The sequence below is a fragment of the Macrobrachium rosenbergii genome, chromosome 15 (assembly GCF_040412425.1).
Source record: "Macrobrachium rosenbergii isolate ZJJX-2024 chromosome 15, ASM4041242v1, whole genome shotgun sequence".
NCBI classification, from domain to species: Eukaryota; Metazoa; Arthropoda; class Malacostraca; order Decapoda; family Palaemonidae; genus Macrobrachium; species Macrobrachium rosenbergii.
The window spans coordinates 36642621-36657620 of record NC_089755.1 but is presented as its reverse complement, the minus strand read 5'-3'; the positions used below and the strand labels follow the sequence as shown (position 1 = coordinate 36657620).

General features: G+C 36.5%; 1 protein-coding gene and 1 long non-coding RNA gene across 2 annotated transcripts in view; one reads left to right on the top strand and one right to left on the bottom strand.

The window, feature by feature from the left end:
• The window catches only part of LOC136846556 (uncharacterized), a 171975-nt gene extending 164616 nt beyond the window's left edge, over positions 1 to 7359 (bottom strand). Inside the window, 1 exon segment of the mRNA XM_067117415.1 lies at positions 5371 to 7359. Within this exon segment, the coding sequence (XP_066973516.1) occupies positions 5371 to 5487 (117 nt within the window). The 5' untranslated portion in view covers positions 5488 to 7359.
• Positions 1 to 15000, top strand: part of LOC136846557 (uncharacterized) — a 329941-nt gene that overhangs the window by 223414 nt on the left and 91527 nt on the right. The window contains exon 5 of the long non-coding RNA XR_010855444.1: positions 6325 to 6457. This is a non-coding gene — a long non-coding RNA (uncharacterized lncRNA). The remainder of the gene's footprint in view (positions 1 to 6324; positions 6458 to 15000) is intronic.

The following is a 15000-nucleotide window of genomic DNA, read 5'->3' as shown; positions in this document are numbered from 1 at the left end:
TTTTACGTGGCTAAGAACCAATTGGGGTTTCTTAGCAACGGGACCTACAGCTTGTTGTGGAATCCGAACCACATTATAGCGAGAAATGAATTTCTATCACCAGAAATAAATTCCTCTAACTCTTCATCAGCCGGCCTGAGACTCGAACTCGGGCCTGACGAGTGCCAGTCCACAGCTGTACCGACTCTCCCAACGAAGAGCTTGCACCACTATTATTATAACAACCACTATTGCTTTAAGGACAACTATGCAGATGAAAATGATGATAATGACTTTGTTGCTACTGATGGTTATAGATGATTCTGTACATCATTTTTGCAACGTAAATTGCACTGAAGATGTGGGACAGGAAAAATGTGCCACTCTCGTTTAAGAAGTTACAAAGAACAGAACTTTGGGGACAATTCCATAACAGCCAAACTGAACATCATTGAACAAATCTGTACGTTACATTAGCAAGTGACGTCAGCGGAAACCCCTAACCTTGTAATACTTTTTTCATCATCTTGTTATTGTACAGTAGTGTTATGGCCGGTATGGCTGGCCCCTAAGAAATTTTTCTGGCCTTAATTCTTCCCCTTTACGCTCGAAGTTTTATCCTAAGTTGTTTCCTGTAGCAAAGCGCCGATGACCGTAATTTATTGCACTAGTTTACTTCTCATGGTCAGTAATAGCATAAAACGTCATACAGTTATGAAATTTACCGATCTTAAAAAGTCGAACGTTTGATCCAAGACTTTTAAATCTATATCTTTCTATCTTTTTTATATATCTTTGATTATGTTCAAAGGAGTCCAACACTTTTTCACCTACATGAAATGTACTCTCTCTCTCTCTCTCTCTCTCTCTCTCTCTCTCTCTCTCTCTCTGATTATGCCCAAATGAATCCTTCATCACTCTTTCACCTACATGAAATGTACTCTCTCTCTCTCTTTGATTATGCCCAAATGGGTCCTTCATCATTCTTTTACCATGAAATGTAGTCTCTCTCTCTCTCTCTCTCTCTCTCTCTCTCTCTCTCTCTCTCTCTGATTATGCCCAAATGGATCCTTCATCATTCTTTTACCTACATGAAATGTACTCTCTCTCTCTCTCTCTCTCTCTCTCTCTCTCTCTCTCTCTCTCTCTCTCTCTCTCTCTCTCAGTGTGTGGCAGTCACAAAGTACATCTCTTCTACATACATTTACTTAACGAGAGAGAGAGAGAGAGAGAGAGAGAGAGAGAGAGAGAGAGAGAGACAGAGAGAGAGTACCCAGCTGGCTAGCAGTCAAAGACCAAATCGTTGTTTTATTGTTTCGTCTTCTGGCAATTCAAAACATTATAGTCCTCCTTCGTTACAACACCTTAGCTCCTTCAACTTCGCGGTGATCTATATGACGTTTAAAATTCGGTCTTTTTTTTTTTACGTTTTATTGGGTACGTCTCGAAGATTTATGGTGACAAAGTCGTATTTTTCTTCTTATCTTCGTATTTCTGTGGCTTGTTTTGCCTTTTATGTTACGTGTACATTGTTCTGCTTTACTGATTTGCCATTGTCTCTTGTTTATTTTTTGCACAGTTATCTTTCTTTTCTTTTATTTGAGTATTCTGTTCGGTTGTTCAAGTGTTCGTTTATTCTGTTCCATGCAAAACTTCCTTCGCAGGTGAATGACCGCTGACGTGCGTGTTCCATTTACGTGTTTGTGCATTTTGAATAATTATAAAGCATAACGCTATATAAGGCCAGATTGCTCATAATATAAGTGTGTAGGTTTCCCTGCTGGCTATTTTAGAGAGTGGGAAAAGTTGTGCGAAACAAAAATGATTACTTTCCTGGTGATTCAACATAAAAATGCGTTGGTAAGTGTGATACACTTAGATGAGCCTGAATGGCTCTCTCTCTCTCTCTCTCTCTCTCTCTCTCTCTCTCTCTCTCTCTCTCTCTCTCAAACTGAATGCTTAGCGTTCGATCCCTGAACCGGGCGAAGTGCAATAGAGGTTTGCATGTTCCATAAAAATCACAATGTCTTTGGTGACTTAAAAGTGAATTATTCACGTTACTCGAATGCAGTGGACCGCAGCTGGGGTTGGGAGGGGGGCAGGGCGGGGCGATAAAGAGACAGACAGACAGACAGACAGACAGACAGAGACAGAGACAGAGAGAGGGGGGAAAGCTCACATTAACGATCAGTACGCCGTTAAAATGTATGTCCCAATGGCATTAACGTGGTAATCCTGACACCACCAAGGTTGAAACCACACATAAAGTATTCTCTCTCTCTCTCTCTCTCTCTCTCTCTCTCTCTCTCTCTCTTCTTTATGTACGGCGGTTTGTGTGTGTGGTGGGTGTTTAAACCACTCATAAGTTGCTCTGTGTGTGTGTGTGTGTGTGTGTGTGTGTGTGTGTGTGGGCGGGTGTGTTTTCAAGTCATAAGATATTCTCTCTCTCTCTCTCTCTCTCTCTCTCTCTCTCTCTCTCTCTCTCTCAGCTTCTGTATGCGGGGGTATGTTTGCCTATCTCCTTGAAAACACGAAGTACATCTGGTACTCACTTTTCCTAATTACCCGATGGACAGACGACCATAATATTCACTCGAGTTTTACGACCATTTAAGTCCCCATAGAGAGAAATAAAAATGAAGTACGTCATAATATTCCCTTTGACGAACAGAATTCAAAGTGCGACAATTTCCTTTATTTCTCTTTTTTTTATTCTTATTCCTCCATGCAGCCTTTTGTTCGTATGACTTTTCTTTCTCTGTGTAAACTTTTGTTCATTTCAGATGCTCGTTTCTGTATCGTTGCAAATGAAGGAAGAAATTTTAATTGGGTAGAACGCTTGTTATGTTTGATGATGTAAGCAGGTATAACAGGTCATTCACCCCTTAGTTGGAAATGGAGGTGTAGGGAAAGTAACAGCAAATGTCAATACACACACACACACATATTTTATATATATATATATATATATATATATATATATATATATATATATATATATATACACATACATATGTGTGTATATGTGTGTTATATATATATATATATATATATATATATATATATATATATGTGTATGTGTGTGTGTGTATGTGTGTACATGTTTGTGGGCATACATATATACATATATATATATATATATATATATATATATATATTATATATATATATATGTATATGTATGTATGTATGTGTATATATACAAACATATAATAATATATATAATATTGTATATATATGCATAATATATATATATATATGTATATATATATATATATATATATATATATATATATATATATATATATATATATATATATATATATATATATGTAATCTTGTTGATATCCTATTTCATTCAGTTCCCTAGAGGAAACGAATTGCTGAAATCAGATATTCATTTCTCCAGTCCAACCTTTTGTCAAAGTTTCCTTGGAACCTTTGATGTAATTCAGTCTTGCATATTTAAGAAATATAACTCGCCAGAAAACTACCATTAACTTCTAAGCTTAAGATTTTCAAAGTCTTTTTAACTTCTAAAATTTGAGCTTTTAAACTTAGTGGTGTCAATTTTCTTTTAGCTTGCAAGCTGAGAGTTACCTAACAACCCTCTTAACTGCTAAGCTTAGGGTTAACAGTGAATTAATAAGCTTAGGGATATTAATTTCCTCTTGAATTCTAAGCTTAAGAATTTCATCTCAGTATCAAACTTGGGATTTATTAACTCCATTCAACTTTAAAGCTTAAAGCTACTAAGTTTCTTTCACTACCCAAGCTAAGCATGTTCAGTATCCTCTTAGGTTCTAATCTTGGTATTTTTCTATCCGACTGAGAGTCTAAGCTTTGGATAATCACAGTCTTTTTCTTTTGCTTCTAAGCTTAGGATAATCACAGTCATTTTTCTTTAGCTTCCAAGCTTTGGATAATCACACTTTTAACTTCTAAGCTTTGGTTAATCATTCTTGTTTAACTTCTTAGTTCTGGGTAATTATGCTTTTTAACTTCTAAGATTTGGAAAGTCATACTTTCTTTAACTTCTCAGCTTTGGATGGATAATCATATCTTTTTAACTTCTGGCTTTGGATAATCGCACTTACATTTTTTAGCTTCTAAGCTTTGGATAACCCCATTTTATCACTTCTGAGCTTTGAATAATCACAATATTGTTCTTTAACTTCTGAGCTTTGGATAATCATACTTTTAAACATCTAAGCTTTGGTTAATCATACTTTTTTTAACATCTAAGCTTTGGATAATCATACTTTTTAACATCTAAGCTTTGGATAATCATACTTTTTTAACATCTAAGCTGTGGATAATCATACTTTTTTAACATCTAAGCTTTGGATAATCATACTTTTTTAACATCTAAGCTGTGGATAATCATTAACATCTAAGCTGTGGATAATCATGCTTTTTAACATCTAAGCTTTGGATAATCATACTTTTTAACATCTAAGCTGTGGATAATCATACTTTTTAACATCTAAGCTTTGGATAATCATACTTTTTTAACATCTAAGCTGTGGATAATCATACTTTTTTAACATCTAAGCTGTGGATAATCATGCTTTTTTAACATCTAAGCTGTGAATAATCACAGTCTTTTTCTTTAGCTCCTAAACCTCGAATAATCACACTTTTTAACTTCTAAGTTTTGGATAATCACATGCAATACAACAAGGAGAAAGTCATCTGAGAGAGAGAGAGAGAGAGAGAGAGAGAGAGAGAGAGAGAGAGAGGATGCAATGTTTTAATTTGCAGCATCCCTAATTCTCACCTTTCAGCTTCATGTGATCTTAGTATCATTGATACAGCTGACGAAATCATATCATTCTATGATTAAAATCTTTTGTTATTAATTTTTCTTATCATGAAAACTTACATATTGAAATTCTGGGTCAAGTCTGACGTCCCTTAAGCTACGTTTCCGTTTCATGAAGGGTTTTCAGGCTCCACACAAGAGCACTGGCCTCCTTTCATTCCTTGTTTTATCCAAAATCGTCGAGATTTTTATGTAAAATTTTTCTTGATAGTTTCTAAGATACTTGGTCCCAGCGGCTGCTTTTCTGAGTTTGTAATTATTCTTTTCAGTTTTTGTCTTTCTCTTATATACGTGATACTAATTTTTCTTTGTTATGTATATATGAATATACAGTATATATACATACACACACACACACACATACACACATATATATATATATATATATATATATATATATATATATATATATATATATATATATATATATATATATATATATATATATATAACCACCAGAGAAACTCATCAGTCCAGAAACATTCATCGACTAAATGAACTCAGGGCTTTTTTTTTTTTTGTATGAGCTTAGTACCCAAATCAATCAATGCATTAGATGAACTTACCTGATTTCTGCGCTGATGATTGTGATGATGATGATGATGAAAAGAATGACGAAACTGACGTTGAGAACCGAAAGATCCCTGTAGATCGGGGGCTGCTCCCCCCAATGACTGTACCATGGTATATTATATAATATACATTACTTAATGGGAGTTCCTGCCTCTAGACTTTCCATTTTGTCAGAATCTAGTCACAACTGATTAAACTGACTGGACTGATTATGTTTGTCGATTTACAGATCACTTTTGTTGGTGTTTATGTTCTCAAAAAATATAGATGTTGTTGCAGGAAAATTCTATGACTTAATTCAAGGCACAGTTTATCAGGTCTTCCTCCTTGGGAATTCCCGCAGATTGCATTAAAGTAAAAAAATTTAAGTCTATAAAGATAAAGGAAAGTTAGGGCTTTCAGAAAGCCTCTAATCAGGCTTTCTTTCCAAAAAGAAATCTCTAGACATGATGACACTTTCAGAAGCTTTCAAAACTTTCAGACACAAGTGCCGTCAGATTTCATCCGAAGATTGCAGTGTGTTTGTCAGAGAGTTTTCTTTGTAAACTAACTGTTTTTCACTTAGATACTTTCACCACAAATAACAGTGCCATCAGATTGCTTGTGTAGTTGCATGCCGTTTGTTATTAAAGGTTTCTAAACACTAACACGTCACTTTTGAAAACTCATCTTTCTTTCACTCGCAACCCAGAATTCTAAAGCTGCAATTAAATATTCCTGAAAAATGTAACACTCTTCACTCAAGTTAACCTTGTTTTCTGAACGAAAGAAACCTTTAATTATATGTAAATTAAGGCTATGGTCCATGACCTGATTAATTCTCGAGGTTATTCATGTACGGCTTAAGCATCGTAACCTTGCAAGAGCAGCTGTTTTGAACAACACATTTCAATCTTCTTTCAATATCTTCAGCTGGTGGTTAAAGCACTTCACTCCTTTCCCCACAGGACGCAAGAAGCACACGACATTGTTAATACGAGGATGATAAGGCACTCGCATCGGCTAGGTGGCACTGGATGGCACTTCAGCGCAGGGTACTAAACAGTGCCAAATTCGCCTTTGACGTCCCGAGAGCAAGAGGTAAGAGGGATAAGTACTTCTGCCTGACTAATATTAGTAACAATTTTTTTCTTCTTATGTGTACCTCTCTCTCTCTCTCTCTCTCTCTCTCTCTCTCTCTCTCTCTCTCTCTCTCTCTCTCGTACGTTGCCTCGCTTCCTACGCCCTTTTCTTGGGTAATCTGATTTGTTAAGGCACGAGAACTGTTCTTGCGTTACACTGTTTGTTGAACAGTAACGATAACAACTCACAAACGATTGCGTAGACCTTGAGTCACACCAAATGGGATTTGAATCTTCCTTTGTCAGTCTTCCGACTTACAATTATTCTCTATCACCGGATATCACAGAGAACCTATTCACTGACTCACTTCAATTAAGACATCCTTTCCATTTGACGCCAAGGGTAATTATCGTACATCACGAATCACTGCTCCATCTCCTTATCAATGTTCGATTGATATCAACTTTGCACTCCGCGTAACGTTCTTTCCACCAAGTGCCAGTTGCAACTTGAGGTCAAGATTTTCCGACGTATAGTCCGTCGTAAGTGCGTAGATACGTACGCAAGCCTCAGTGGTTAAATAATACAAAGGTTGTCATTGATAGATACGGACAGCTTTTATCTACTTCGATAATCGCCTCGTCAGGAGGAGGTATTTCGTGATAACGATCTTAATATTAACAAAGGACTCATTTTTTCATGCCAAGATTAATAGCGCATAATCCTTACGAGGTACTTCAAAGTGTCCCTTCTTTTGTTTCTGTCTCAAAAGAATTGTTGGGCGATTCTTCATAGTCCGATAATTAACTTTGAATCTGCGAATTATTTTCGCTCATCCTTTTTCCGTGACGGCGCACTCGGAGGACGAGGCTTTAGAAAGGGGGCATGAATGTATCGCATACCCTTTCTGTGCCCAGGCTACCGGGCGAGTGTCGGCATTTGAGGAAGTATATAAGTCCCAGCCCAGGGCCCCGTCAGGACAGGGCCGCAAGAGGGCACACACACACACACGCTGGCACTCGAAACCTCAAACCCCTTTCCCCAACCCCAGCCATCCCCACCCCCTACGAGTACCTTCTCTCTCATCTCACACGAAACCTTCCCTTTCCCTTATACCCCACCCCTCTCTCTCTCTCTCTCTCTCTCCAATTGATTAAACTCCTCCTCCCCCTCCTCCTCCTCCTCCTCCCCCTCCCCCTCCTCCTCCTCCTCCTCCTCCTCCTCCTCCTCCTCCCCTCCCCCCTCCCCCTCCCCCTCCCCTCCCCCTCCCCCTCCCCTCCCCTCCTCCCCCCTCCCCTCCCCTCCCCTCCCCAGCATCAACCCCTTGCATTACCTTTCTGGCCTCTTTCGTGAGGTGCAGTTTTTTCGGCTACTTTACCCCCTAACCCTCTTTCGCTCTTCTCCCCTCCCACTCTCTCCACTCCAACCCCCTCCACTTTCCCCTATGCCTCTCCCTCATCGTCGTCATCTTCGACGTTGTCGTGGTCGTCATGGTCGCCTTCGCGACTGATGAAGTCAATTCCTTTTAATAATCTGTTTGATTTATTCCGTGCGTCGCTTTGTGAGTATCTGTTTGATCAAGGGTTTTGGTTTACCCTCGGATACAAAAGACTTCAAATTGATATGCCTTTTGCGCTCTCTCTCTCTCTCTCTCTCTCTCTCTCTCTCTCTCTCTGTAACATTCATTCATTTGTAAGTTTTCTCTCATTTGTATGTACTTTTGCGCGGTTTTTCCCAACCCCCAAACTCTCTCTCTCTCTCTCTCTCTCTCTCTCTCTCTCTCTCTCTCTCTCTCTCTCTCTCTCTCTCTCTCTCATTTTCATATTTGTAAAGTTTTTCTCTTTCATTTGAATGTACTTTTGCACGGTTTTTCCAACCCCCAAACTCTCTCTCTCTCTCTCTCTCTCTCTCTCTCTCTCTCTCTCTCTCTCTCTCTCTCTCTCTCTCTCTCTCTCTCTCCTCGCACATTCATATTTGTAAGTTTTCTCTTTCATTTGTATGTACTTTTGCGCGGTTTTTCCCAACCCCCAAACTCTCTCTCTCTCTCTCTCTCTCTCTCTCTCTCTCTCATTTTCATATTTGTAAAGTTTTTTCTTTCATTTGTTTGTACTTTTGCACGGTTTTTCCCATCCCCCAAACTCTCTCTCTCTCTCTCTCTCTCAAGTTCTCTTTCTCTCTCTCTCTCTCTCTCTCATTTGTATTTGTTTGTTTTCTCTTTCATTTGTTTGTACTTTTGCACGGTTTTTCCCAACCCCCAAACTCTCTCTCTCTCTCTCTCATAATATGAGTATCATTTTCCTCTCCATAAGACATGAGCACTAACTCACCGTCAGTCCCAACAAAAACTCTCTCTCTCTCTCTCTCTCTCTCTCTCTCTCTCTCTCTCTCTCTCTCTCTCTCTCTCTCTCTCTCATCTCATCTCATCTTCAGGCTGAATAGAGACCATCAGAACCACCGCCTCATTATAAAATCATCATTCATCACCCGTAAAAGCAAGTTGACTTCCGGTGACAAAAATAAAGAAAAAGAAAAAAAAGCTTCCCCGGTGAACATAAGGTTGTCCCAAATACGTCAGTCGAACCTCTAAAACTCGATTCATTTTTGCCTGAAGGCTTGGCACCTGAATGCATCATTCATTTGAAGTTTTTCATTCTACATTTCTATTGAAGGTTGAGTGGTTATTCCTCCGTATGAAGTCACTGTTTTCTTGTAGAGGCTTCCTTGGATGAAAAATCGTTCATTTTTCACGTGTGGTCATTTTTCACTTACTCTTCCTGGAGTTGCAGTGTCTCATTGTTCATTTTTATTCACTTCACATTTGTTGTTCTTGGATGAAAGTCTTTCGTGTCATGTGCATTCATTTCATTCTTCATTTGTATTTCAAGGATATGACGGGACTCCTTATTCTTGTGTAATTATTATTCATTATTATCTTAGATAAAAAGTCCTCCGTTTTTCTCGCATGCTCATACCCTAGTTCAGCGATACAGTGTGTCCTGTTATTCATTCTTATCCATTATTCATTTTTCCTTTTCTCAGTTTTCATGCAGGCTCATTTTTTACTTGTTATTATAGAATATAATGACTCAGACGCGTTTTACTGAACATTCCCTTATTGTTCATGAATAAAAAGTCGTTCACTTTCAGTTCATGCTTAATTTTCTTATGTTATTCATCGACATAGTGCATGGATGTTCTTATTTTGTCTTTTCATTATTTACATTATTATTTGATTGTTTCATTAAATGCTTATCTCAATCATGGGACACTTATACCCTTATCTAACCCAAGCCCGTAGAAAACAAGCGACCCAAAGGTGAAAAAAATTCGGGGAAAGCAGAAACAGGAAGAGAATTCCGGAACTAATCAATAGAAGAAGAACTTTCATCACCATTATTTAGATATTTCTGAAACTTTTATCTTGTCAGTATTATCACTATCACCATCACCATTATAGTTTTCATTATAGACTTTACCTTGTCACTGTCATCATCATTTATGTCAACAGTATCACCATCAGCGTCATTATTACCATTATCATTCTGTTTCTTCTTAAATTTCACCATGTCATTATCATCATTCTCATCATCATTTTCATCATCAGCAATGTTCACTGTATCACCATCATCTTTCTGGTGCTCGCAAATTTCACTTCATCACTGTCACCCGTACCCATTCATTATTATCACCATCATCATTCAGGCTCTTCTTAATCTTCCCCTTTACTCTTTCACCATCATTATCATTACCACCATCACCATCATTTTGGCTTTTCTTAAATTTTACTTCGTCACTCTCATCTGCAAAGATCTTGGGAATTAATGAACTTAGGTCGGTCTCAATCCTGGATGTAAGAAGAGAACTGTGTGTAAGAGTCACCTCATTCCCTTGTTGGTAACATAAGTTGCTTGCAGTAAACATTAGCAGTCTGGTGTAAGCGGCAATGAGCTATATGAGGCCCTTGAAAGCCTTACGATTAATTTCAGGCAGGTTTTATCGTTCTTCTTTTTCTCATTATTATTATTATTATTATTATTATTATTATTATTATTATTATTATGAAAGACTGATTCTCCTTCAGATACCAGGAATCATTGCTATTTTCCCCTCAGTCACTCAGTCAGAAATACATGCAGCTATGTAATTACAAGGGGCATATAAATAAGGCTTTTATGTGTACATCAACAATGGTAACATTTATAGATGCAAAACTAGGACGTGGTTTCTATTACCGCTCTTGTTTATTAGTAAATATTTGTTCTTTTCTAATCGTTTTTAGTATGCTTTTGTTTATTTTTTTTTATTTTCCTTCGGTGTTAACAAATCCAGTGATTAATCTCAGCAACTGAAAATTTTATCCTTTCTCATTATTTAATCTATTGTCATTTTTATTCCTGCTCTTTTATAAGGTTGAAGATCAATCAATATGTCATGTTTTAGTCTTCTGTAAAAGTAAACTATTGTCTGTGCGTCCGCACTTTTTCTGTCCGCTCTCAGATCTTAAAAACAACTGAGGCTAGAGGGCTGCAAATTGCTATGTTGATCATCCACCCTCCAATCATCAAACATTCCAAATTGCAGCCCTCTAGCCTCAGTAGTTTTTATTTTATTTAAGGTTAAATTTAGCCATGATGGTGCGTCTGGCACCACTTTGAGTGCCAACAACCTGGTCACCACCGGGCCGTGGCTAAAAGTTTCATGCGCCGCGGCTGAGAGTTTAATGGGCCGTGGCTGAGAGTTTTCATACAGCATTATATGCTGTGCAGAAAACTCGATTGCGCCGAAGAAACTTATGCGCATTTTTTACTTTATTTAATATTCGTTCACCATTCTCTGAATCCGATCCGTCATATCTTCATAGATTAATGGCTTATCTTTCTATTTATAAAGACACATTGTATTCTCTTTCGGTATTTATTTAAAGAATCTGTGTCACACGGTGTATTTTCATCGAAATCTCAAAAAATAAAAATCTCATGATAATTGTCTTCATGGAACGCAAATGGCAAATCCAGTTTTCTCTCATTGTTTACAAAGAGAAATAAAAGCGGTTTGCTCTATCTAATCATGGCGTGCTATTATTAACAAAAGTAAAGCATGGCGTTGCCGTTGAAGATATTTATGGGTAGCAAAAAGAATATTTTTGATGTAAATAGACCAACGCATTGCACAGTACAAGTAAATTTAACGCAACTGGGATACTAGTTTCTAAGAATTTTTTTTTTTTTATACCTTATGTGCAAGGACAAATATTTTTTGAAAACATTAAATATATATCACATACAAGAACCTACTGGTTTCCAAGAATTTTTTATCTCTGTTGTTTTTACCTTATGTGTAAGGACAAATATTTTTTAAATCTTTCAAGAGATATCACATACAAGTACCAACAAATCAAAGAAGTTGCGAACGATTTCCGAAGTCAATACTGTATGAAAGATCTGAGCTGCAAATACATTAGTAGCAATTTAGATCCTTGAATGAGGAATGCCATATAAACAAGTAAAAAATACGCCGAAGTTTCTTCAGCGCAATCGAGTTTTCTGTACAGCCTATAATCAAGACCAACGAAAATGGATCTATCTTTCGGTGGTCTCGGTATAATACTGTATGAACCGCGGCCCAAGAATCTTTAACCAGGCCCGATGGTGGCCTGTTCTATATCGTTGTCAGATGCACGATTATGGCTAACTTTAACCTTAAATAAAAACTACTGGGGCTAGAGGGCTACAATTTGGTATGTTTGATGACTGGAGGGTGGATGATCAGCACACCAATTTGCAGCCCTCTGGGCTCAGTAGTTTTTAAGATCTGAGAGCGGACAGAAAAAGTGCGGACGCACAGACAATAGTTTACTTTTACAGAAGACTAAAACATGACATATTGATTGATCTTCAACCTTATAAAAGAGCAGGAATAAAGAGTAGGAATTTTATGGCTAAGCAAACGCATGAATTATCCATCAAGTAAGTAGATTGAAAATTTATAAGAAGGAAAGGTAAAATATTATATAATGAAATTAAAGTAAATACCAGCAACGCCACCACGATGTACCCTTATTTGTTTCTTTACCTTGTACAGTCACTCAAAAATGTTTTGCAACATACTTCAAAACTTTCCGGACAACACCTTATAATAGTGACATCTGGCGCTATGGGGCAACTCCGTCCTAAATGCATGACTGGTGCGTCAAAGAAATTACCTCCCGTTTCCCTTAAACCGGTTTTCATTTCTCTATCATTATTATAAATCGTTTATTTCTATCTTCATCATTATTATAAATCGTTTATTTCTATCTTCATCATTATTATAAATCCTTTATTTAATCATTTATTCTCTCTCTCTCTCTCTCTCTCTCTCTCTCTCTCTCTCTCTCTCTCTCTCTCTCTCTCTCTGCCACTAAGTATCTATTGGGTGTTACCAGATTGGTTTTTTATGCATGAAGAAGAAAGTCTCTGAATTTAATCCCATAAGGATATTGAATGTACGACTAATTATAGTTTTTTTTATTGACTCTTCACCCTACCAGCATGAGCGAAATTTTCCTAAATGTTTCGTTATTTTTCGTAATACGGATTTTTACCTAACCATTCTTTTTTCTATATTGTTAACCGTATGATTAATAACCAAAATCGAATAAGAAAAGCATATTCCTTGTATAAGTAAAACAAATAAATTATTGGCAGGTGAACGAAAACTTCTGCAACATGTTGCAAAACATTTTTGAGTGACTGTACAGGTGTGAAACATTCGTATATAGCATATCAGTGATTCATACTCCCTTTCCGACCATATTTAATCTATTTCCTCATTCTTTTAATTTTTGGGAGTGGTTGTTATATAAATAACATTATCACGATGCACGCATAATAAATTGAAGGATACATATGTATTATAACAGTGAGTCCTTACAATAGCATATACACGAGCGTCCATTTGTAATAAAGTAACTATTAATACGTATATGAAAGCATAATAATTATAATATCAATAATAACAACGGTAATGTTTTTATGATACCATTTACTTTTACATTATTTTCATATCCATACATGTATTACGTACCTGTGCGTACAGAATTTTATGTATATATATACACGTGTGTGTGGTGTATGTATATATATAAATATATATATGTATGTATGTATGTATTTATGAATAATACATACATACATACATACATACATACAACTCACAGCTAATAAAAGAAAATACCCTGAATGCCATTTGCAACTCGTCATTATCTGAGGGGAGAAATGGGCACATTCTGCGCGTTCCTTTTGTTTATTTGAGGAAAAGAAACGCGAGACGACCAGACACTCGAAACTGGAGCGTGAAAAAAAGTTTTGCAATACAATGATGGGTTGTGGGGGGTGGGGCGGGTGGAAGAAGCCGATTATTGTTGGGGGCGGAGGTCTGTCCTCCCACAGCATTCCAGTTATGGAATATATATCCTTGGTGATATACTGAGACTATAATAGAGGAGGGTGGTATGTGTACGTAAATATATATGTATGTATATATATGTATATATATGCATATGTATCTATATATATTGATAGAATAGATATATATATATATATATATATATATATATATATATATATATATATATATATATTTATATATATAATGTATACATATATATACATAAATATATACATATATTTACTGTATATATATATACACATATATACATGCGTGTATATATGTATTTGTCCTTGTGTGCGCGTTGTATGTGTTTGTGTCTGTGTATGATTGGAGAGAGAGAGAGAGAGAGAGAATAAGTGGATGGATATTGTAATCACATTTACGTTTTTACAAGGCTATTCATATCTTTCTTTTACGTTTTTATAAAGAGAGAGATCTTTGAGAAAGAGAGAGAGATAGATATTATGGTAGAAATGTGTGGTCAAGTTTCTGACAATATATCCTATAAGACAGAAGGTAATGGGAACAAATAGAATCAGTAACAAATTAGATAATAATCAGTGATCATGAAAAACGATGATGAAAGGAAAATATAAAATATACATACGCAATTATATGCATTTATAATAAATGAATTGAGAGTGGAATGATAAAGGAATTTTCGGATGCTTTCATATTAAATTGAATCATTGTTCAACGTAATTAAAGACAATAGCAAACATACCCAACATACACCTCCTTACTGAAGTTTTCATTCATAAAACAGGTCTGTTACTAGCGTAGTTTCAATAATTCTGCGCGTCAGTTATATTACGCTCTTTCTCTCACAAACAGCAGGAAGCTACCGTGTTCTTTAAATGCACATCAGTGACAGCAACCAAAAATGAAGCAAGAACAAACCACGGATTCAGAAATAAACTGTATTCCATTCCGAACTCTAATCTTTTAATATGATTTGAATTCAAGAAAAAAAAGAATGTAATCCATCTATTACATTTCACGGAATCCTGCTATCGGACAGAGAGACTGACAGACATGGCAACTGAACATTGTTTGAAATTACAATAACTTTGCAATACAAACCATCAATAAAAAAAATGGGCAGCTTGAATGTTATCAGCCATGTCATT